Consider the following 27,080-nt stretch of genomic DNA (forward strand, 5'->3'; position numbering starts at 1 on the left):
CACAACAATAAAGGACCAGCGGCAGGATCCCACCATTCACACCACTGAATACAGATTCATCAGTGGATTCTGGATCTGCAGCCAGGATTTTTATTATTCACCCATCACCATACTGCCTGCCTGGCTTCCTGGACAGAAGTGTCCCATCATCATTCAGCCCTACAGACCTCCTCACCTCTCCTGTCTGTCTGCCTGCTGCTGTTGTGTCACCTGTCATTGCCCTGGCAGCGTGATGACAGGATGCTTCCTTCTTACTCTGTAGAAGACATGGCTTTCCTCTGAGAAACCTAGGCCTTAAGGTGTCCCCGTACTAGATTTGATTTGCTCGTCATAATATATGCAAAAACTGTTTTCGACTGGGAAGCATACGGTAAGCTTTACTATGGCCCTGCGGCCACGCACGCACGCACGCATGCACGCACACACACACACACCATTTAGATCCCCACTGTAGTCTGGCTCTTACCAAACAGTGTTATGTGTTGGCATCCATGTCCTGTCGCTGAACCTCCCATCGTGTAGAAAACCTACCAAAGAAAATGACTCCCGTTCAAACAGCAAAGCCTCTTCAGAAGTAAATCAAGTTTCGATCAATACATTAACACAGTAGCCCAAACCAAGGAGATTGTTGTGGGAGAAGAAAACATGTTTTCTTGAATGTCTACCCTTGACATTTTCAATTCCTTATCAAGTTTAAAGCCATGTGGGAATTTTCCCCCTTCAGCCAATCTCTGTGTGTAAAGAACCGATTTCTTCAGAAATTCTCCTTTAGTAAATATGGTATCCCAACTCTGTCAAATTCATCATCAAAGAATACAATGAAGATGTGATGGAATAGGAGTCTTCTCACCTACACAGTACAGGATAGACAACTACATGCTCAGCAGCACTCTCATCTTTTAGGCAAATTAATTGGAGAGTGAAATGAAACTCTAAGGATCTATGGATCCTCAAGTCTTTCCACTTGAAACACTGTCCGTTTCAAACGTTTCATCCTTCACTTGTCACAGCTAGGAATGACCCATCAATTAGCAGGAGATCCCTACAGTACAGTACCATACATGGTGAACTGTCTGCTCCACATTGGATGGAGGAACTATTGGATTAACTATAGTCCTAAATCCCTGCTCTGTGATAATGATACGTTGCTGTTTGGTGTGGAGTCACCTCTCTCTCTCTCTCTCTCTCTCTCTCTCTCTCTCTCTCTCTCTCTCTCTCTCTCTCTCTCTCTCTCTCTCTCTGTCTCTGTCTCTCTGTCTCTCTCTGTCTCTGTGTGTGTGTGTCTGGATGGAGGTGCTGAGCCCCAGAGCTGGGAGGTCTTACAGGACAGGACCTGATGGGGATCTGACTAATCTAGCCTGGATGCTACTGATTAGAGGGTCTATAGCTGATGCTAGCTCAGGGAAGAGTTGGCAAGGGGAGGCTGACATCTCTGATTGCTGCCCAGCTGTTTAAGGCCTCTAATCAGCCGACAGCCAAGTGGTCACTCAGAATGCAGTGCAGCACGTCTTTCATGATTAGACTCCATTTTCTTTTGTGAAGGGAAGGCAAATCCAGGAAGCCGCCGAAGTGATTCACACTGGAGTCAACCTCTAGATCGCCCTCGTGATTAGCAACATGTTCTCCTCAGCTGTCTTTGAAATCCTCACAAATAAAGAGCAAAAACACATTTCACTCTCAGGACACACTGTTTTCTTGCTAAGGACTGAAATTGTGTTTGGGTAGAATGATTTCACTGTGTTTCTTTTTAGGAGGGTACAAAAAAGGAGAACTTGAAGCATGTGTAAGTGGCACATATAGATGCTCATGAATTCAAACCATTTTTCTCTGCCTGGAGGTGGAAAGTGTATGATCATCGGCCACATGACCAAATGTCCTGGATGCAATGAATACCGGCTACAGAGACATCTCAGCTGAAGAGTGCCGGTGGTGGACAAGGCATGTCGAGCGTTTCTTTCCAAGGTGCATAGCGAGAGACGACATAACATGTGATGTGAACGAGAACATTTGGCCAAATGCTGAAGATGGTGTAGATTAGAACAGGACTGTGCATTTTTGTGTTTTTTCTCTTCTGGGCCTTTTTTTTGACTGTAATTGTGTTTTATTTATACACATTTGGAACCAAAAGCCATTTTTGTTGGATGTGTTGTTGATCACTGGCAGCAATTTCCTGTTGCTAATAACACTTTTACAGCAGCAATTCTGTCACTTAGTACTTGTTTCTGCTGTACATTCTATAAAGTATAGATGACTCATTCACTTTTAGATAGTATGTTGCCAAAAATGCACACATTCAACACTCAACCAAGAAATGTAGAGTGGTTTACAGTAAAAGGAAAGTGAATTATAAAAAACAATGGATTTCATGTTGGCTATTGTCTGCAGATAGAACTGAAACATGAAAAGTAATGCAGTTTTTGTAATGCCATCAACTATTTTGACAGAATGATTAGATAATGAGTCGGGTTTGTCGTGTTTTGATAGTTAGTGTATGTAGAGAGAGTTTTTTTTCTTTGCATTTTGAAATATGGTCAGGAAAATCTCCTGGCCCTAACAATAATTCACAGCCAGAATGAATGTCGAGAGATGTCAAAGCGAGCATGACATCAATTTGACTGCATGTGTACAGTAGCAGGCCCAAGAGAAATCGGACAACAGTAAAACCTGATCGCTTTGGTTGCTCCCAGCTAGTAATATCCCATCCTCATGGGGTGTGGACTTGGTATTTAATGAACAAAAAGTGGTTTTGAACAGAAATGTACTATTTGGCTAATTGTGTGATGTTGGTGTGTTGCTGAGTTAAGAGTTTAGAAAAAGTATCTTAAATATAGGTAAACGGTTGTTAGCAATTGTAAAAATAAATAAAAAAATGTAATAAGACTGCGACTATACAATCGTAAACAAGCACAGTCTGGAATGATCTAGTCATTAACGGCGCAAAATGATTAGATCCGATACGGCGATATTTTGAGTGACATATTGTAGAAGAGGTCTTCCCAATTTTTCCCAACCCTATTACCGACAACGAAACATTCTCCCACTTACTGTTCATATTTGTGCCATTTCAAGATGAAGTCCTGATTTCAGCAAACCATGGAACAGTTTTTGTCAACAACATAATTGTGTGTTTTGGGAAAACAGAGGTATTTCATGCAGAGTTCACTAGCTCATGTTGTTTAGTTGAATGAACAAGCCATGCTAGCAGCGTGCAGCGTGCAGGGTTCGCTAGGCTAAAGATGTAGGATCTTAATTTGAACACCCTGTTGCAGGAGACATCATTTGAGGTTTAAAAAGGCTCCTGAAGTTTGTAAGTTCCCCTTTGAAATGGCAGACTTGATTTTCCCTTATGAAAAATATATCAAACCCTACAAATATGTCCATGAATTATAATCCACATAATAATTCACATTTCCTGTTGCTGCAGGAATATCTTCCTGCTGCAGCAAACTGGATCAAATTAAGATCCTACGTCTGTAGCTGTAATAGTGGTTAGCACAGATCCAACATTTCACACATGACTGGACTGAGGCTGTAGGTTGCTTACTGTCACTGGCTGGACAAGTAGGGATGAGTAAACAGTGTATCAGCCTGCCGATAAGAGACTTAGAGAAAAAAAGTGTTTTAGAATGAATGAATTTACTTCAGTAGCCAACTTTTGCAGGGCAACCCTCCAACTCTCTGTTAGGGCAGAGCTGAGGTGACAATGTTGTGAGGAGTCATGTGCCCAGGGAATCTGCTTCCCCTATTATTGGTTATAAAGGACTGGAGGGTTGGGAGTGGACTCAGTGGAGTCTTAACTAAAGAACACAGGCCTTTGTTTAGACTGGCACCAAATTATGTGCATCACTTACTGTAGAGAAGGAGACCCAGCCCCAGTTTCAGCCTCTCACCCAGCTGTTCATAACATCTCCACCAATAAAAAGCTGTGAAAGCTGGCTTATCTCTGGAGCAGACAGATGTGGCTGCTGCTGGTGGAATCCAACACGCCAATCACATGATGATCCACTGAAATGTGTCTCCCACATTTAACCCAAATGAATCAGGGAGGTGCAGGGGGCTGCCTTTAATCAACACAGTGGGTTAACTGCCTTGTTCAGGAGCAGAAAGACAGATTTTTACCTTGTCAGCTCGCTCGGGGAATTGGTCCAGTAACCTTTCGGTTACTGGCCCAATGCTCTAACCACTAGGCTACCTGCCGCCCCATATGACCTGTCCTGGCTTTCACTTTCACATGAATCACATTCAATGCCCTCAGGATGATCGGGCCCATGCTTGTTGTCTTGAATGTGTTATCAATAGACCTTATAATGCTATTGAGCAGTAAGACAGTACAATACAACACACCCCATGAGGATGGGATATTACTAGCTGGGAGCAACCAAAGCGATCAGGTTTTACTGTTGTCCGATTTCTCTTGGGCCTGCTACTGTACACATGCAGTCAAATTGATGTCATGCTCGCTTTGACATCTCTCGACATTCATTCTGGCTGTGAATTATTGTTAGGGCCAGGAGATTTTCCTGACCATATGACCTGACCAGGACTAGGGGCCTAGAGTTTGAGAGTTCACGAAAAAACTCCTAGTCCCTCTTATTTTATGTGTCTGATTTCACATCATTCTTAGCCTTTCTATCCATCCCCATGCCAGTTGCTAAGCCCAGTAAAACGGATCAATATTTAGTCTATCGAGTTGGTTGTCAGTTGAACTGTACAGTAGAGTCCCTCGGCTCCATGTCCAAAATATTGCTTTCTCACGAGTGCCCCGTGTCAGAGGAGTGAAGTGAGGCCTGTGCAGAAATTACCAGACCTAAACATTTACCTTTATGTCAATGGCTCTGTGTACACTGGGGGGGGGGGGGGGGGGGGGCAGAGAAGCCCTTCACTTATGCAGGCTATATTCTGCCTCCGTGCCTCGGCTCCATGACTCGCTTTGTAGGTATTTATTTTATCCCCAGATCATTTTAAATAAACCAGGGTGCCTTTAAAGGGTCTCGTTACAGAACATCCATTTAGCATTCACTAATGGCTGATCCAGTGGTTCCATGTGAGCCCTCCATGTGAAACCTCTGCGGAGAAGCATTTGGTTGGCAGATGGCAACTCTCTGGAACACGTGGATAGGTTCTTTGTGTTAGAACGTGTATGTGCAAATCCCACACATGCCCTTAAGGTTCCTATATAAATGTGTTAATTAAAACAAGACTTATTTATAGACAACTGGTTGTATCAACTTGACAGCTACTTGACAACAACTTGCGGCAGTTTGATTCTTGATGGGCCTCCTATGATTGTGTGTTGGTGTGTGTGTGTGTGGGGGGGGGGGGGGGGAGTATGTGTGTGGCAACTGTAACTGCTACACACTCCTAAACAGAGCTCCTCCAGGTTCTAACAAGAACATCTAATTAGAGCCTTCTGGATGTGTGTCATAACATCCTATTCTAGTCTTTTAAACACATTTAGTTGAGTAGAAAATGGTACATCTATCATGTGGGCAATGCATAAGATGCACGGAATAGTTCAAATGAAAGACTCTCTGTTTCTCCAAATTGTAGCTGGTTACTGTATAGAGCAGCTATTTCTGGCTGTGTGAGGCATTTGTATTCTGTCAAGATGTATATCATACACACTTCTTTCACACATTTTCACACACCTTCTTCTGTTTACCCACAGAGACTCTTCCTGCTTATCTTCATTGTCCGTATAATGAGAGAGCTCGCCTATTTACCACGAGGGTATGCATTTGCATTCTCCCACGTTGTGCATTAGTACAGTCAGTTCTATTAATTGAAGCTAACAAAGTCAATTGGACAAGCCTAGAGGAGCAGTGCATTTCAGGGGAATCATTGAGTGTATTAGAATGGTGTTAATGATGCTGCTGCTGTCTGTCATTTCCAGTAATTAGGGCGCTGTGGGCTCTCCGGGTTTTATATAGCCGGGAAAAAAGGAAAAAGACACACACACACACACACACACACACAGCTTCCCTACTTTCACAGCTCCATATCTGTCTGGAAGTGTGTGTTTTTGTCCTCCCTCTCCTCTCCTCTCCTCTCCTCTCTCTCCGCATCCTCCTCAGAGTACTGTTATTTTTTGCCTTGACCCAGATGTGTAGACTTTAGCAGGAGATGTAGCTGTGGTGTCGTGGAGACGGGCCCCAGAGGACTGCCTGTCAGGATGTGCTATAGCAACAGAGAGAGAGGTGGTCCGTCCTGATCAATAGAACGTCAGGTTGAAGGCACAAGGCTAAGGGGAATGGGGAATTGCTTTACAGAGAGAAGTGGAGAAAATGTGTCAAAATGTGGCCATGGGAGATGTACACTGAGTGTACAAAACATTAGGAACACCTTCCTAATATTGGGTTGCACCCCCTCTTGCCCTCAGAACAGCCTCAATTTATCAGGGCATGGACTCTACAAGGTGTCGTAAACGTTCCACAGGGATGCTGGCCCATGTTGATTCCAATGTTTCCCACAGTTGTGTCAAGTTGGCTGGATGTCCTTTGGGTGGTGGACCATTCTTGATACACACGGGAAACCGTTGAGTGTAAAAAACCCAGAAGCGTTGCAGTTGTTGACACACTCAAACGGGTGCGCCTGGCACCTACTGTACTACCATAGCCTGTTCAAAGGCACTTCAATATTTTGTCCTGCCCATTCACCCTCTGAATGGCACACATACATAATCCATGTCTCAATTCTCTCAAGGCTTAAAAATCCTTCTTTAACCTGTCTCCTCCCCTTCATCTACACTGATTGAAGTGGATTGAACAAGTGACATCAATAAGGGATCATAGCTTTCACCTGGATTCACCTGGTCAGTCATTTTCAAGAGCAGGTGTTCCTAATGTTTTGTACACTCAGTGTATACTCCCATTTGGGTCTCTTTCCTCTCAGTTCAAATCTCAGTTCATGTAATGTATAATAATGTCCTATATGTTATATCTTCCTCATCTTGATGATGTTCTGAAGTATTCTACAGGTGGTTGGCGTTAAATAAGGAATAGAGGTCTATAGAGAAGCGGTTTATGTAGCATCTGATATGCAACACAGTTCTGTGTGACCAGCCTGAGCCAATGACACGCTCCGTGCCTCAGTTATGTGTTAACGCACCATAGCCTCAGATGTCAGTTCACTCTCACTCAGAAACCACAAAGCTTCACAAATCCTTAAAAGACTCCCATTCAGAGTCAATGGGCTCAGGACAGGTTCTGATTCCGTTGCGATAAACATGTCCCCACAGATGCGTCATGGGCCAGGCAGAATATTGATGTTCCCTCCAGTGAAGCATCAGGGTACCAGAGACGGTAGAGAGGGGTTGATGGGGAGAAGGAAGGGGGGAGGCAGTAGAAGTGAGTAATTAGTTTGTGGCTCTGTGATCATTGGCCTGGAACTGACACTGTGGTACTCCTCACCGTTCCCTGACCCCTACAGAGACCAAGCAGCTGCAGAATGAGCCCACAGGAAGTGACATCATATCACTGCCTGAGCAGCCTGCCTGGCTCTCTCAGCCTAGCCCACTGGGCCTGTAGCCCATCAAACTCCCCAACGGTTTTACTGCCATTTCCAATGTTGGGGGAGAATAAACCATAAAAGTCAGTACCGACTGATGTAAGTGGTGTTGTCGTTGTAACAGTGTTGCTGGACATGATGCTTTATAAGCTGGGGCTCTGCCCAGTCTTTTTTGATGAGGCCAACAGATGAGACCAAGTGCCTATTAGTTCAGATTCTCTGTCTGTCTGTCTGTCTGTCTGTCTGTCTGTCTGTCTGTCTGTCTGTCTGTCTGTCTGTCTGTCTGTCTGTCTGTCTGTCTGTCTGTGTGTGTCTGTATGTGTGTGTGTGTGTGTTATCTGCTTCACCTAACAGTTCATCTGCAGCCTCGTAGCAGAGGGGAGCAGTCAAAATCCCTTACAGTTTGCCTACACTGAAAAATTAAGGTTCTTAAAATAGCACCTATGGTTCTTCAGAATTCTAAAAGGTTCTTGAAATGTATGGAAGCCTGCAGATGTGTATCTTTCATGGCATATTGGCCAGTGTTATCGCGTGTTGATTTTCAGTGTAACATTTATAGTGTTGATTCAGGAGTTAAATGAACACTTGTAAAGAGTTAAATGAACACACATTGGTGTCAAATAATCTCAGTGTTAGTGTTAATAACCAGAGATTAACCAAAACCACGCCCATCATTATCATATTTCCCAGCATTCTCTTTTGCAGGTTTGTTTCATTATCTATGTTTTTGCATATACATTGATTAATTAATCTTATGCTACTCAAATATAAATAATGTACATTTTTCTAAACTATTTTAATTTGTTACTTGGATTTATTGCATCCATTACTTGTTCCAGGGTCGAACAACCATTTCAGTAAAATGCTTCCCCTACGGCAGGGGTGTCAAACTCATCCAAGGAGGGTCTAGTGTCTGCTGGTTTTTGGTTTTTCCTTTCTATTAAGACCTAGACAACCTGGTGAGGAGAGCTCCTTACTAATCAGTGACCTTAATTCATCAATCAAAGTTCAAGGGAGGAGCGAAAATCCGCAGACACTCGGCCCTGGAATGAGTTTGACACGTGCCCTATGGCATTGCTCTTTTTAAGAGTACCACCTCCAGCAAGGCTACATTATCAGTCACAGGTTTGAGTAGGTGACACCAGGGGAACAGGCTCTTGTTCTTCAGACACTGACAAACAGCTTTGCACACAGATTCCAGCTCTGTTTGTTTGCTGAGTCAGAGTCCAGGCAGGAGAGTGGGGTAACTCAGCTGAGACATTTGAAAGGACTGCAGTTTCTGTTTCGCCTGCCTGCTATCCCTGGCCCTCAACCAAACTGCCATCACAGGGCCCCCCCCCCAACTCCCTCCCCCCTCCCCCCCTCTCTCTCCGTCTCTCTGTCCCCCCTCTCCCCTCTCTCTCCCCATCTCCCCCCTCCCCTCCCCTCCCCCCTCTCTCTCCGTCTCTCTGTCCCCCCTCTCCCCATCTCCCCCCTCCCCCCTCTCGCTCCCCGTCTCTCTGTCCCCCCTCCCCTCTCTCTCTCCCCGTCTCTCTGTCCCCTCTCTCCCCGTCTCACCGTCCCCTCTCTCCCCGTCTCACCGTCCCCCTCCCCATTTCTCCGTCCCCCCTCTCTCTCCCCGTCTCTCCGCCCCCCCTCTCTGTCTCTCCGTCCCCCTCTCTCCCCGTCTCTCCATCCCCCCTCTCTCTCTCTCCCCATCTCTCCGTCCCTCCCCCCTCTCTCTCCCCGTCTTTCCCCCCCTTCCCCCTCTCTCTCTCTCCCCCCCCCCTCTCTCTCTCACCCTTGACTGGATATTCCTAATGAACTTTTCTCCCAGTAGAATATGCTGCAGCTGACCTCGAAAAACAAAGGCCTGTGTAAACAATGTGGCTCTTGCTGTTGTTGCAGACCTCTAAAAGAGAGAGAGCGAGAGAGAGAGATTTGGTAATTTACCAGAGAGATGATGATGAAGATGAGGAGGCAGGGTGGGAATAAGAACTAGGCTATACAGCTGAGTGAGTTTAGGACAGAATATCCTGTTGCTTCTCTCAGACAGACTCAAGGACATCTCTCCCACACTCTATCTCTCTCTCAATTCAATTCAAAGGGCTTCATTGGCATGGGAAACATGTTTACATTGCCAAAGAAAGTGGAATAGATAATAAACACAAATGAAATAAACAATCAGAAAACCCTCACTCTCTCTCTCTCTCTCTCTCTCCTCCCAGTCACTCAAACACCTCTCTCCCAGTCTCCCAACCCCCTCGCCCTCCTCTACTATCTATCTCCCCCTCTATCACATACACACTCTGTGCATCAAAAACACAGGGACGGGAGAGAGAACAAGAGATGAGGGCACTTGGAGCAGTGTTTCTCCAGCTCTCTCTCTCTGAGATAGATAAGGCTGCTGAATGATGTCCTCCCCTAGAGCCCTTCAGAGCAGGGACAGTGGATCCATATTCATTAGAATATGAATTAGCTTCCTTATCTGATGGTTTATTTGGCGAGACTGTGGTGATCCGTGCTGCCGCAGCAATTCTCAGCGACCATCATAGAATATTATCCTGCGATTGTCACTCGCCAGTGTTTTCGTGATGATGCTCTCCAAAGAGGGGAGCCGATCTGTTCCCCAACATCGTCTGACTGTGCCCTTCAGACTGAAGCAGAGGTGTCTCTGACTGGAGGAGATGGTATCAACACAAACACAAATCGCTGTCTTTCTCTGTACTGAAGCAGCAGTTTGAAATAGACAACGCTTTTCACTGGTGCTTTGGGATGACACCCAGAGCCGGTCCTGACCTCCCTGGGGCCCTAAGCAAAATTATGCTAAGGGGCCTTCCTGCCTGACTGTAAACCATTTGCCATCGCCACACAGTTACACCTGACACCCCAGTGCTCCCACTACAATCCTCCCTCCTTTAAAACAGTTTGCTCCATCTGTCGGTCTAAGAATAAGTAGACATATACAGAACAGAATGAGCTATAAACAAACACTATATATTGAACATAATATTTTTTTATAGAATCTTCAAATAAGCTAATATTAACATTAACATAAATAAGAAATTGTAGAAAATATGAAGATTTAGAAAATAATCAAATGTAACACTGAGCTTTGGCTCTGCTGCCTGGTAATTAGTCCAGTCTTCACAATATTATGCAATTCGCTTTGTCTATACAATGTAAACATAAGCCTATAGGATATGGCTGCAGCTATATGTCTTTAAAATAGTAAAATAAAACCTATACAGCTGTGTGATTAACTTTGGTTCCCTCTACAGCCTGGGCATTTTCAGCATCAGCACCAGCATCAGTCTATCTGGACTGTCTGGAAGAAATAGAGAAAGTATGTCACATAGTTAAGCAGTCATTTCCACAAATGCACTTCTGCCATACAATCTGAAATATTACTAAGTGTGTAAACATTTGAATGTTTGAATTCAAATATTACCATCAAAATAATCCTCTTATGCACTTGCCTGACGCAAAATCATCAACGATGTCATCATGGGACATGTGTTTCCCCATGTCATGATTTATGCTCATGACGGCCAGACCACTCAAACGTTCCTGTGACATGGAAAACCTCAGGTGACTTTTGATGAGCTTTCATTTTGAGAAGCTCCTCCCCTGTCGATGCTACTGTTACTGGTAGGGTGACTGCAGTTCTTAGGGCCATCTAAATGATAGACTAGAGTTCCTCTAGGGTTTTCTCACAGAGACAGGAAAGCAGCTCAAAAGGCAGTCATCTTATCTGATGGAAGATCAGGTCCATTCTGAATCTCGTGGGCCAGATCCATTCCACCGACGTCACAGTCGTCTCTGAAGGTTGGAGTGTTTTCAACTTCCATGCGGTGAGCTTTTAAAAATTCACTGGACATCTGAGAGGCAGTGCTGAAGGTCAGCAGCAATCCATATTTGGTTTTCACCTGGTTGAGTGTTTCAAATCTCTCATCCGTGGATGTCACAGGAGAGTCGACCACAATGTTGAAGTAGTTGACTTCAAGGTTTTTCTGTGCATCAGTCACAGGAGCCTCATAGCTGAAATGCCTCTTGCTGTTTCTCAGTCTCTTCTCTTTCAGAACAGCCTCCACATTCATTTCATCACAAATGCTTTTGGCTGTTGTCTGGGCCTCAGAGAACTCAGTTTCCCGGTATGTAATGGGGGAGGCCTTTGCATATGAGATTAAATTCAGTACGATATTCAACTGCATTGAGGCGGATTGGAGGAGCTTGTTCACCTTGTTTGTCATTGTCAGTATCTCACACCATACAACACAGCAAACAAAGAAGCCGTAGGACCCAACTTCCTCTGCAAGTGCTTGTGCCTCCACTTTGGCCACAGGATCGTTGATCGTCTGTCTGGCTTCCAGTAATGCCTCCCAAACCTCAGAAGCCTGATACCTGATTGCATGAACACTTTGGAGTCTACTCTCCCATCTTGTGTCACTCCATGACTTCACGGTTATGTTCATGTGTTTCTTCAGAACACTCCATCTTTGTGTGCCAGCTGAAAAGAAGGTGAAGAGCTTTTGCACATGCCCAAAAAAAAATAACTGCATCTTTTGAAGATTTGGCAGCATCTGCAATGACAAGGTTTAGAGTATGTGCTCCACATGGGACGAACACGCCTTCCTTGGTGCTTGCCCTTCATGATGGCCCCATTATCATAAGCTTGCCCTCTGCAATCTTCAAATGGAATCTTTGAGTCTCTTACTTGAGTCACTATTGCTTCCAGAATCTTGTCACTCACAATCTGCTTATCTAGCTTGCAGTCCTCTAAGATGACTGCAAGCTAGCACATCAACTTAACGTTACTGTTATTTGCAGACATCAAACTTGGAGAGGAGAGAACACAAGTTTACCTGACTGCTGTTTCCGCAATTTACTCTCATGGTGTTTTTATCTATATTTTGACCATAAGGATAGTTCCGCTTCATCCTCTCATCGAAGTTGTAAACATTGACACCCGCTTTGACACGAGGGGGAGGCGGTGCCCTTGCGTAATTTGCAGGGCCCTACGCAAGTTGCGTAGTGAGCGTATAGGGCAGCCCAGCTCTGATTACACACACCCTATGTCTCACAAGGACTTCTGGCTCTCCTCTTGAGTTTCTTGCAGTCTCTCTCACTCTCTGTCTCCCCCACTCTCCCCCCCTCTACCCCCTGTCACCAGAGGTTTGTACCTGCAGGGAAACGGAGCCATTACAGCCCAAACTCATTACGTCCTCCTCAGCGGGGGCCTGGGCTGGGCCTCCTTGTTTTAGCTGAGGTCAGGAACTGATTAAATGTTGAAAAGTGGAGGCTAATCACATGGTGACCCCCCTGGGCTGTATTGTGGCCCTCATTTCACTTCAAACATTGGATCTTTAGGGCGGCTCAGACTATGTGCTCCTCCTATGGGCCAGTTACTCTGGGCAGTCAACATAGCAGATACCACACTACTCTACTACCCTGTCTCCACTGCTGTGTGTCTGTCTGTGGACTCATCACCTGGGCTGCTCCTCTCTGGCCCGACCTTCATTATCTCTCTAATGCTTCCTAGTTAGCTCTGTTCCATTCTATTCTATTCTAAGATTCATTGGACATTTGTGGATATGGATTGATAGAACAGGTGATGATTAATGCCGCAATTGACCTCTATTCTGCTGTGGCCTCTGGTTCACCCCTCCAGACTGTGTGGTAGCAGGGCACGGTGTTACTGTAAGAAACATACTGTGGGAGGGGAACATATGAGAGGGGTTGAAATGTGCAGCCTGGTCTGGTGCCATTATAGCTCAATGAGGTCTGATCCTATAGAGGGTGTTTGGCTGATGTATTTCTCCACATAACTGTCCTCCCTGAGGCCTCTTATCAGCCCTAGCAGATATGCAGACTGACAGACGGGTCACTCTGAATTCACGCTGCCTCCATGATGGACGCGGTCGCCATCTAACAACAAGAGAAAGCGTTTTCACTCCCAGTCGACTCTGATAGATCTCACTTACTGGGACCCTCATCAGGATACACAGCCTCTCTAGTTAATGAAGGAACGTGTAAGTGATCTCCTATTCACATGGTTTAAACATTTGCCCCTGAGGGATGAGGGTCTGTGGAATCTATTATGCCTGGTTCAGATTGACTCCCAGTCAGTCAGTTCTCCATGGTTAGCCTGCATGCCTGCCTGCCTGTTGAGGGTTTGTAACAACACCACCAGGGTTTGTTTGGGTGAGATGGACCGACTGCGCCTGGCCTCACGGCAGGCTCTGATCATATTCATGGTGATGGAGTACAAACATGCACTGTGGTGCACGGCCACCCGGGGTAACTCAATATGGCTGTGAGCATGCATATCTTACAGCCAGGGGAGGGCTAGGAGATGGAGGGCTTGGAAGGGGAGGCAGGACGGAAAGGGTTACTCCCTCCCTGTTTTGCCCTGTGATATTGTAACCAGCTGCTGTCGCCCTGGGCTTCCTGCTAACCGGACTGCCATAAATCCATCCTTAACCCTCAGACTCCACTATTTATCAAGTCAGCAGGGGTGATAGTGCAGAAACGGTGGAAAGAAAATGTGAAAAATACACAATGTTTTCTTTGCCTGATTAAAGACTCTATAGTGCATGCTGCAAATGTTGCTTTTCTTACCCTCTGGGGTTATTGTAATACAAACCCACTATACTCTACTATGTTAGTTGTTCTCTAAACAGGCAAAAAATAAGAAAAGTGGAGTGTGAAGTTAGTTATGTACAGAGTGAGTTGGGAAATCAATGTGTGTCTGGCTGAGAGGTGAAAGCACTGCTGGACAGAGTTTAGCAGCCCTGCAGAGACACACAGAATAGATGTGTTGGCAGCAAACACAATCACAAGGCTTGTTAGAGAAAGAGGAAGAACACAACAACATTTCTCCAATCTCTCTCTCGGCTGAGATAATTGAAAATAAATGATGTCTTGTCGCAGTGGTGCTGCAGACTAAATACTAATTTGTGCTGCAGAGCAGAGGACTCAGAGAGCTGTGCTCCTATACCTCCACCTCGGTCTAACATGGCTTCATCCGGCTCCGACAAAACTCCCCAGCACCCCTTCCTCATCTCTCCAGTCCCCAGGCTTCCAGTCCCCAGAAGTCCCACCCCAACAGGACCTGGCACGGTCACTTGTCAACAGGTTGTCATTCTAGAGGTTAACCCCCCAGTTAGAGAGAATTGTTTTTACAATGTGTGCCTTTTCTGGTTTATTTACCTTCCCATAAACCCCCTCCCTCAGGTCAAGGGTCAGGGAGAAGAACATCCCAGGCCGTCTGTAGGGGAGCAGGACACTGTTTAGACTGGGCCTCTCTGCCTGTCCCACAGCCTGGCTCTACGCCTGGCTCTGCACTCATACACACAGAGGGACACAAGCAGCTGCCTTTGGGTAGACTAGAGCATCCTCTCTGCTTCTACTACACATGCATATTTCTCATTTTCCAAGATTGCATCTTTCAAGGGTAATGTTCTGCATTATATAGTTGGTAGCAGCAGTGCCCCTGTGCCTGTATGGCAATCAGGCAACATTGCTAGTTGTTGTGACAAACCTACTTTTTTTGTTTAGTCAACATTCGTTTTCGGGGACTTCATAGGACCCTGTCTGCCATTGTGGCTAATGAGCTTGTCGGTCTGCAGTGTAATGGTGGACAGAGGCAGTCAGTCTTGGTGGGCTGCAGTGTAACTGGGTTCAGAGACAGACAGGCTTGGTGGGCTGCAGTGTAACTGGGGTCAGAGACAGTCAGGCTTGGTGGGCTGCAGTGTAACTGGTGTCAGAGACAGACAGGCTTAGTGGGCTGCAGTGTAACTGGGGTCAGAGACAGACAGGCTTGGTGGGCTGCAGTGTTACTGGGGTCAGAGACAGACAGGCCAGGTGGGCTACAGTGTTACTGGGGTCAGAGACAGACAGGCTTGGTGGGCTGCAGTGTTACTGGTGTCAGAGACAGACAGGTCTGGTTGGCTGCAGTGTAACTGGGGTCAGAGACAGACAGGTCTGGTGGGCTACAGTGTAACTGGGGTCAGAGACAGACAGGTCTGGTGGGCTGCAGTGTAACTGGGGTCAGAGACAGACAGGTCTGGTGGGCTGCAGTGTTACTGGGGTCAGAGGCAGACAGGTCTGGTGGGCTGCAGTGTAACTGGAGTCAGAGACAGACAGGTCTGGTTGGCTGCAGTGTATCTGGGGTCAGAGACAGACAGGTCTGGTGGGCTGCAGTGTAACTGGGGTCAGAGACAGACAGGTCTGGTGGGCTGCAGTGTTACTGGGGTCAGAGACAGACAGGTCTGGTGGGCTGCAGTGTAACTGGGGTCAGAGACAGACAGGTCTGGTGGGCTGCAGTGTAACTGGGGTCAGAGACAGACAGGTCTGGTGGGCTACAGTGTAACTGGGGTCAGAGACAGACAGGTCTGGTGGGCTGCAGTGTAACTGGGGTCAGAGACAGACGGGTCTGGTGGGCTACAGTTTTACTGGGGTCAGAGACAGACGGGTCTGGTGATCTACAGTGTAACTGGGGTCAGAGACAGACAGGTCTGGTGGGCTACAGTTTTACTGGGGTCAGAGACAGACAGGTCTGGTGATCTACAGTTTTACTGGGGTCAGAGACAGACAGGTCTGGTGGGCTACAGTTTTACTGGGGTCAGAGACAGACGGGTCTGGTGATCTACAGTGTAACTGGGGTCAGAGACAGACGGGTTTGGTGATCTACAGTGTAACTGGGGTCAGAGACAGACGGGTCTGGTGGGCTACAGTGTTACTGGGGTCAGAGACAGACGTGTCCCCCATGGAATGCTAATGCTCCGTCAACACTGCATTATCATGTTACATTTGACTGAGCTGGACACTGCTATAGGCTGACGAGGGGCTGTATGAGGCCGCAAGGCTTTCAACACCATTCAGGGGATGACAACCACAGCAATGTAGACCAAAGACTCATTACTCTGCAAATAAACAGATTATAAACCAGATTTATGATTTTGTTTTTCAGTTTGCGTCATAGAGGGATGAGGAGAGTTGTAAAGTGTAAAGATATTAGCGATCTTTGTCCAAATTAGAGCCATTCTACGTGTAGCTTTACCAGCAACATGTTTGTCCTTGCCAGTGAAGTCAAAGCTTTTCTCCCGAAGCACCCTTCAGTTTTCAAAAGCTTTTAAAAAAAAATATCCCAGTTCTACTGTCTGACGGCTCTCCTCAACCCTCCACTCACTAAATGTATATTGGTTAATTAAGGAAGTGTAGGCATACTGCATATTTGTACAAAACGACTCATTTAGTATTATACAGAATGAATATTTGATGTATTTTATTTAGTTCTTGTTTCATGGTTAAAGTCGGTTAGACCTACAGCTCGTTGCATGTCTCTGCAGTTTGCAGACAGTCTTCTCATTGTGCCCTCATTCTGCCTCTGTGTGACTGGTCTGACTGACTCAAACTTCCTGTCATATTTCAACTACACACGTCCCTGTGGGTGGTCATACCATACTACACATGGGTCCTCATACATTACCATACTACACATGGATCCTCATACAGTACCATACTACACATGGGTCCTCATACAGTACCATACTACACATGGGTCCTCATACAGTACCATACTACACATGGATCCTCATACAGTACCATACTACACATGGATCCTCATACATTACCATACTACACATGGATCCTCATACAGTACCATACTACACATGGGTCCTCATACATTACCATACTACACATGGATCCTCATACAGTACCATACTACACATGGGTCCTCATACAGTACCATACTACACATGGATCCTCATACAGTACCATACTACACATGGGTCCTCATACATTACCATACTACACATGGATCCTCATACAGTACCATACTACACATGGGTCCTCATACAGTACCATACTACACATGGATCCTCATACAGTACCATACTACACATGGATCCTCATACATTACCATACTACACATGGATCCTCATACAGTACCATACTACACATGGGTCCTCATACAGTACCATACTACACATGGATCCTCATACAGTACCATACTACACATGGGTCCTCATACAGTACCATACTACACATGGATCCTCATACAGTACCATATTACACATGGATCCTCATACAGTACCATACTACACATGGATCCTTATACAGTACCATACTACACATGGGTCCTCATACAGTACCATACTACACATGGGTCCTCATACAGTACCATACTACACATGGGTCCTCATACAGTACCATACTACACATGGATCCTCATACAGTACCATACTACACATGGGTCCTCATACAGTACCATACTACACATGGGTCCTCATACAGTACCATACTACACATGGATCCTCATACAGTACCATACTACACATGGGTCCTCATACAGTACCATACTACACATGGATCCTCATACAGTACCATGCTACACATGGGTCCTCATACAGTACCATACTACACATGGATCCTCATACAGTACCATACTACACATGGGTCCTCATACAGTACCATACTACACATGGATCCTCATACAGTACCATACAACACATGGATCCTCACACAGTACCATACTACACATGGATCCTTATACAGTACCATACTACACATGGGTCTTCATACAGTACCATACTACACATGGGTCCTCATACAGTACCATACTAGACATGGATCCTTATACAGTACCATACTACACATGGGTCCTCATACAGTACATTACTACACATGGATCCTCATACAGTACCATACTACACATGGATCCTCATACAGTACCATACTACACATGGATCCTCATACAGTACCATACTACACATGGGTCCTCATACAGTACCATACTACACATGGATCCTCATACAGTACCATACTACACATGGGTCCTCATACAGTACCATACTACACATGGATCCTCATACAGTACCATACTACACATGGGTCCTCATACAGTACCATACTACACATGGGTCCTCATACAGTACCATACTACACATGGATCCTCATACAGTACCATACTACATATGGATCCTCATACAGTACCATACTACACATGGATCCTCATACAGTACATTACTACACATGAGGGAAATGACTGTATGTATGAATGATTAGCGCCCTGATGGAAAAAGTCCATGCCTGGGCCTTGTGTGTTTTCCATCCCCTGTCCACTGATCAGAAAACAAAATGGTGGGGATATATTGGCATCCTGGCGAGTGTTAAATGGTGACTGTGACACGCGGTGTAAATCTCCCCGGTCCCTCAGTGGCATGCAGAGTTGGGTTCCAGGAAGTAAACTGAATTGGAATTTCAGTGTACTTCCTGAATTGACTGAATAAAAAATGATATTGACCCTAACTCTGATGGAATTCCCTAGCAGTGTCTGTCAGTCTGTCAATCAGTCTGTTTGTCATGCTGGGGGCATGGTGGCGGACGGTAATTAATGTGTCTGTTAAACAGTGCAATGTGATCCCAAATGGTAATTAGAACACAGAGCAAGTGTGGAGCCACACATTTTCATTAGCCTAGGAGACAGGTATGTGTTGGTGAAATATGACTCTAAAAGAACAGCCATTCAGTCAGGTTAGCTATAAGGCACAGACGATAAAGTCAGCTATTAATGAGATTTACTGCAGACACTTACCTGTCTGCCTTCTCATTGGTACTGAATTAAATTTATGGAAAGCAATGAAAAGGAAGATAATGGAAACAAAGACGGAAAATAAATGAACAGAAACGAATTAAAACAAATAGAATAACATAGAATAGAATGCTGGTTTTGCTCGTCTCAGATTGGACCTGGGATGTCTTGTCAGAACATCCTTGGAGAGTCTGATTTAATATTGAAAGGGAATTTGTGCGTTCCACCACAATCTAAACAGTAAACACACATTGTAACAACATATTTAGTATGATTGTATAAATATATGATTGTTTTACGGAAATGTACCTCACACTATGGGGCATTTTCCACTCAGTGGGAATAGCCACAGAGAGAGCAGCAGAAAACCTGGTGAGATTGAGCAGTTCATTTGATTGGCTGTGCTCAGCTGGCGATGAGGCGAACACTCAGAGGTGCCCGTTAATAGGCGTTTTACGACTGATGTTGGAGGCACGGTCTCTCTGCTCAATCTCTGCCTTACAAAATGGTCATTGTCATAACCTCGTTCTATTCTCAGTCAAGCTAATGAATATGTTTTTACACAACGTTCTCAGCTTTCTGCTTGTTTCATTTAACGTCAGTGATGAGACATTTGAAGCATGGGAAGAATTGTTGTACTCTGAAGATGTTGACCGTCACAGTCTCTCTGAAGGTGAACATCTAAAGCAGTGTGTCTTTTCTTACCATATGGCAGTTTAGTTTAGTAGCACACACACACACACATTCAGTGATGTGACAATCCAAGGTTAATTAACATATCAACATGGAAATATAGGTGCACTTTATGATCTGTGTTTAAACACTCTCATGCACGTTTCAAGCTAGAAATGAAAAGTGCATAAGAGTACACATATACATACAGAGGCAGAGAGTACACGTATACGTACAGGGGCAGAGAGTACACATATACATACAGGGGCAGAGAGTACACGTATACATACAGAGGCAGAGAGTACACGTATACGTACAGGGGCAGAGAGTACACGTATACGTACAGGGGCAGAGAGTACACGTATACATACAGGGGCAGAGAGTACACATATACATACAGGGGCAGAGAGTACACGTATACATACAGAGGCAGAGAGTACACGTATACATACAGGGGCAGAGAGTACACGTATACGTACAGGGGCAGAGAGTACACGTATACATACAGGGGCAGAGAGTACACGTATACGTACAGGGGCAGAGAGTACACGTATACATACAGGGGCAGAGAGTACACGTATACGTACAGGGGAAGAGAGTACACGTATACGTACAGGGGCAGAGAGTACACGTATACATACAGGGGCAGAGAGTACACATATACGTACAGGGGCAGAGGGTACACGTATACATACAGGGGCAGAGAGTACACATATACATACAGGGGCAGAGAGTACACATATACATACAGAGGCAGAGAGTACACGTATACGTACAGAGGCAGAGAGTACACATATACATACAGAGGCAGAGAGTACACGTATACGCACAGGGGCAGAGAGTACACGTATACATACAGGGGCAGAGAGTAGACGTATACATACAGGGGCAGAGAGTACACATATACATACAGGGGCAGAGAGTACACGTATACATACAGGGGCAGAGAGTACACATATACATACAGGGGCAGAGAGTACACGTATACATACAGAGGCAGAGAGTACACGCATACATACAGGGGCAGAGAGTAGACGTATACATACAGGGGCAGAGAGTACACATATACATACAGGGGCAGAGAGTACACGTATACATACAGGGGCAGAGAGTACACATATACATACAGGGGCAGAGAGTACACGTATACATACAGAGGCAGAGAGTACACGCATACATACAGGGGCAGAGAGTAGACGTATACATACAGGGGCAGAGACTACACATATACATACAGGGGCAGAGACTACACATATACATACAGGGGCAGAGAGTACACGTATACATACAGGGGCAGAGAGTACACGTATACATACTGGGGCAGAGAGTACACGTATACATACAGGGGCAGAGAGTACACGTATACATACTGGGGCAGAGAGTACACGTATACATACAGGGGCAGAGAGTACACATATACATACAGGGGCAGAGACTACACATATACATACAGGGGCAGAGAGTACACGTATACGTACAGGGGCAGAGAGTACACGTATACATACAGGGGCAGAGAGTACACATATACATACAGGGGCAGAGAGTACACATATACATACAGAGGCAGAGAGTACACGTATACATACAGGGGCAGAGAGTACACGTATACGTACAGGGGCAGAGAGTACACATATACATACAGGGGCAGAGAGTACACGTATACGTACAGGGGCAGAGAGTACACATATACATACAGGGGCAGAGGGTACACGTATACATACAGGGGCAGAGAGTACACATATACATACAGGGGCAGAGAGTACACATATACATACAGAGGCAGAGAGTACACGTATACGTACAGAGGCAGAGAGTACACATATACATACAGAGGCAGAGAGTACACGTATACGCACAGGGGCAGAGAGTACACGTATACATACAGGGGCAGAGAGTAGACGTATACATACAGGGGCAGAGAGTACACATATACATACAGGGGCAGAGAGTACACTTATACATAAAGGGGCAGAGAGTACACATATACATACAGGGGCAGAGAGTACACGTATACATACAGAGGCAGAGAGTACACGCATACATACAGGGGCAGAGAGTAGACGTATACATACAGGGGCAGAGACTACACATATACATACAGGGGCAGAGACTACACATATACATACAGGGGCAGAGAGTACACGTATACATACAGGGGCAGAGAGTACACGTATACATACTGGGGCAGAGAGTACACGTATACATACAGGGGCAGAGAGTACACGTATACATACTGGGGCAGAGAGTACACGTATACATACAGGGGCAGAGAGTACACATATACATACAGGGGCAGAGACTACACATACACATACAGGGGCAGAGAGTACACGTATACGTACAGGGGCAGAGAGTACACGTATACATACAGGGGCAGAGAGTACACATATACATACAGGGGCAGAGAGTACACATATACATACAGAGGCAGAGAGTACACGTATACATACAGGGGCAGAGAGTACACGTATACGTACAGGGGCAGAGAGTACACGTATACATACAGGGGCAGAGAGTACACGTATACGTACAGGGGCAGAGAGTACACGTATACATACAGGGGCAGAGAGTACACGTATACGTACAGGGGAAGAGAGTACACGTATACGTACAGGGGCAGAGAGTACACGTATACATACAGGGGCAGAGGGTACACGTATACATACAGGGGCAGAGAGTACACATATACATACAGGGGCAGAGAGTACACATATACATACAGAGGCAGAGAGTACACGTATACGTACAGAGGCAGAGAGTACACATATACATACAGAGGCAGAGAGTACACGTATACGCACAGGGGCAGAGAGTACACGTATACATACAGGGGCAGAGAGTAGACGTATACATACAGGGGCAGAGAGTACACATATACATACAGGGGCAGAGAGTACACGTATACATACAGGGGCAGAGAGTACACATATACATACAGAGGCAGAGAGTACACGTATACATACAGAGGCAGAGAGTACACGCATACATACAGGGGCAGAGAGTAGACGTATACATACAGGGGCAGAGACTACACATATACATACAGGGGCAGAGACTACACATATACATACAGGGGCAGAGAGTACACGTATACATACAGGGGCAGAGAGTACACATATACATACTGGGGCAGAGAGTACACGTATACATACAGGGGCAGAGAGTACACGTATACATACTGGGGCAGAGAGTACACGTATACATACAGGGGCAGAGAGTACACGTATACGCACAGGGGCAGAGAGTACACGTATACATACAGGGGCAGAGAGTAGACGTATACATACAGGGGCAGAGAGTACACATATACATACAGGGGCAGAGAGTACACGTATACATAAAGGGGCAGAGAGTACACATATACATACAGGGGCAGAGAGTACACGTATACATACAGAGGCAGAGAGTACACGCATACATACAGGGGCAGAGAGTAGACGTATACATACAGGGGCAGAGACTACACATATACATACAGGGGCAGAGACTACACATATACATACAGGGGCAGAGAGTACACGTATACATACAGGGGCAGAGAGTACACGTATACATACTGGGGCAGAGAGTACACGTATACATACAGGGGCAGAGAGTACACGTATACATACTGGGGCAGAGAGTACACGTATACATACAGGGGCAGAGAGTACACATATACATACAGGGGCAGAGACTACACATACACATACAGGGGCAGAGAGTACACGTATACGTACAGGGGCAGAGAGTACACGTATACATACAGGGGCAGAGAGTACACATATACATACAGGGGCAGAGAGTACACATATACATACAGAGGCAGAGAGTACACGTATACATACAGGGGCAGAGAGTACACGTATACGTACAGGGGCAGAGAGTACACGTATACATACAGGGGCAGAGAGTACACGTATACGTACAGGGGCAGAGAGTACACGTATACATACAGGGGCAGAGAGTACACGTATACGTACAGGGGAAGAGAGTACACGTATACGTACAGGGGCAGAGAGTACACGTATACATACAGGGGCAGAGGGTACACGTATACATACAGGGGCAGAGAGTACACATATACATACAGGGGCAGAGAGTACACATATACATACAGAGGCAGAGAGTACACGTATACGTACAGAGGCAGAGAGTACACATATACATACAGAGGCAGAGAGTACACGTATACGCACAGGGGCAGAGAGTACACGTATACATACAGGGGCAGAGAGTAGACGTATACATACAGGGGCAGAGAGTACACATATACATACAGGGGCAGAGAGTACACGTATACATACAGGGGCAGAGAGTACACATATACATACAGAGGCAGAGAGTACACGTATACATACAGAGGCAGAGAGTACACGCATACATACAGGGGCAGAGAGTAGACGTATACATACAGGGGCAGAGACTACACATATACATACAGGGGCAGAGACTACACATATACATACAGGGGCAGAGAGTACACGTATACATACAGGGGCAGAGAGTACACATATACATACTGGGGCAGAGAGTACACGTATACATACAGGGGCAGAGAGTACACGTATACATACTGGGGCAGAGAGTACACGTATACATACAGGGGCAGAGAGTACACATATACATACAGGGGCAGTTTCCAGGACACAAATTAAGCCTAGTCCTGGACCAAAAAAAAACACCTTTCCAAAATACTTTTCCCAGATTTGGCATAGTCTGTGTCTGGGAAAGCACCCTATGGACACACAAATATTCAATGTTATTTCTCTGATCTTCTGATCTAACTCTTCCTTTCAAACTGTTTTCTCTGTCCCTCCTCATGTTTTAGTTTAAATTCATAGATTTGTAGCAGCTGAATTGAGTCTTAAAGACCTGAGGCTTAAAGTCCAACTGAAACCACCATCTCTCTAGCCGTCACAACCCCTTATTGGCTATTACGTCATTGTTCTTATTGAAAAGACATAGAGTTGGTTGGATGTAGTCATATTTCTACTGACAACCAGTTACTGTCAGTGTCAGTACCCCATTTCCTCCAAGGGCACACAGCCAAGGAATAATGCCTGGGGTAGTGTGTTTCTCCTCTGATATAGTGGTCTACCTCCATCGAACTGTGCCGATCAACCTTTCAATCCTACAATTTCCTGCCATGGTGAAAAGCATTTAAAAGTATCTCTCCATCTGTTTACCCCATCTCTCCCTCTGTTCCTCCTTCATTCCCTCGCTCTCTCTCCTCCTCTCCATCTGTACATGTGTCTGTTTTTCAACCTCTTTCTCAGTAAATGTGTCTTGTCCTCCCCTCCCACTTCCCTCCCACCCCCAGGCTGGGCTGGTGTCCCCTGTGTCCCTCCCCTGCCTCCTGGCCCTCCCGTCTGGGTTAATGTTCCATCGGGTGCAGCACCAGGACCAGGGCTGTAAATCAAACAGGCTACAGTATGTGTGGACGAAGTCCAGGCCTGATATACAGGACCCGGCTCTGCCTTGTAATCTACTGGCAGAGGCCTCTGACGGCTTTAAACCCATTCTATTACACTTGAACTGTGATTTAAAGGAGCCCAAATGTTCACTCTATTTCTCCTCACAGGATGTATTTCCTGGGACTGTCAGCTATAAAATAAAGATAATTGTTTTTAATGGGAGACTAGAGGGGGAACATGGAGGTAGCCACTCTGGTGACAGTGCAGAGAGGGGGGAAATTGCCACAGAAGAGATCTATCAGGGTCTAGGGAAGCAGTAGTGTTGATTGGAGTTGGGCTGAGGAATTAGGAGGAGATTGGTTCCTCTACCTGACCATCCTTCATCAGGGCTTTAGGTCTTCAGGTGACACTAGATACGAAAGGCATTGTGAGAAAATATATAAGGGTGTCAAGGACAGTCCTGTAACTATAAGGGGCAGTGTTACTAGGAGCAATGTAAAGAGTTGGTCTGTCAAATGTCAATATGTATGCGTGGTGTTTGTGCTCTTAACCTCTGAGCAGATGGGTTAGCCATGGGTTAGATTAAGTTTATCTTAGATTGACTTAATTAGTTTGAGAAAAAGGGTTATTGATTTCTGTGATCATCTGCTGCCTTTTCCTCCCCCTTATTAGTCATTGTAATCAGTCAATCAGTCAATATTGATTGGTGAAGCCTTCCCTCTCACTGTAACCATGCATAAAAAAAACACATTGCTGCCTACCACAAGACAACATGATCATTAAATCAACTGGTGATATATTTCCTAGAGGACATGATGTTATGGCTGTATTGTGTTGGTCTACTGTTGCTCTATAAATCTCAACATCTCTACTCTGTCTCTCCACAGATCACCTTCTTCATGCTGCTGTCGGCGGTATGTGTAATGCTCAACCTGGCTGGCTCCATCCTGTCCTGCCAGAACGCTCAGTTGGTCAACTCTCTGGAGGACTGTCAGCTGGTGAGAGACCAGTGCCCTTCCCCTCTACCCCCTCTGTCCCCCCTGCATGTGCCCTATCTCTCCCATCTACAGGGGCCAGTACTGGTTCCCTATCTCTCCCATCTACAGGGGCCAGTACTGGTTCCCAATCTCTCCCATCTACACAGGCCAGTACTGGTTCCCTATCTCTCCCATCTACAGGGGCCAGTACTGGTTCCCTATCTCTCCCATCTACAGGGGCCAGTACTGGTTCCCTATCTCTCCCATCTACAGGGGCCAGTACTGGTTCCCAATCTCTCCCATCTACAGGGGCCAGTACTGGTTCCCTATCTCTCCCATCTACAGGGGCCAGTACTGGTTCCCTATCTCTCCCATCTACAAGGGCCAGTACTGGTTCCCAATCTCTCCTATCTACAGGGGCCAGTACTGGTTCCCTATCTCTCCCATCTACAGGGGCCAGTACTGGTTCCCTATCTCTTCCATCTTAACAGGGGCCGGTGGATGCGGTGGGGCCCCTGTTCATATGAAAGAGTTGTGGCACCTGGTGTTGAAAGGCCCTAGCCTGTCTGGGATCCGTCAGTCTCACACACCAGTTGAATCAGTGTGCAGAGCACCGCCCCACCCACCCAGCTCACAGTAAAAATAAACATTAACACCAGCCACTCCTACGTCCTTCTTAATAGTAGGGCTCAGTGCCGTTTGTCTGTCTGATTACCCACTGGAGCGCATAGTTTAATTATTAAGAAAAACATAATATTCCGCCGTCTGGGGAGAGAGCGCTTTCAATTTGTCTGCTGTCTGCGGCAGGTTTCATTTCTGTTCCTGTGTCAAATTCACAGAGCTTCCCGTTTTCAGATGGTGTGGCACAACGTATGTGTCAGGATCAGGCTGGGGAAGGAGTTGCGTACCTCATACTAGCATAGATTACATGAATCTATAGACTCATGCAAG

At 45.8% G+C, this 27,080-nt stretch overlaps 1 protein-coding gene across 1 annotated transcript in view; it reads left to right on the forward strand.

Annotated features, from left to right (window-relative positions):
• Positions 1–27,080, forward strand: part of LOC110526321 (protein FAM189A1) — a 146,728-nt gene that overhangs the window by 87,634 nt on the left and 32,014 nt on the right. The window contains exon 3 of the mRNA XM_036980675.1: positions 26,040–26,150. Coding sequence (XP_036836570.1) covers positions 26,040–26,150 — 111 coding nt within the window. The remainder of the gene's footprint in view (positions 1–26,039; positions 26,151–27,080) is intronic.

This window comes from Oncorhynchus mykiss, chromosome 6, assembly GCF_013265735.2.
Source record: "Oncorhynchus mykiss isolate Arlee chromosome 6, USDA_OmykA_1.1, whole genome shotgun sequence".
Lineage (NCBI taxonomy): Eukaryota > Metazoa > Chordata > Actinopteri > Salmoniformes > Salmonidae > Oncorhynchus > Oncorhynchus mykiss.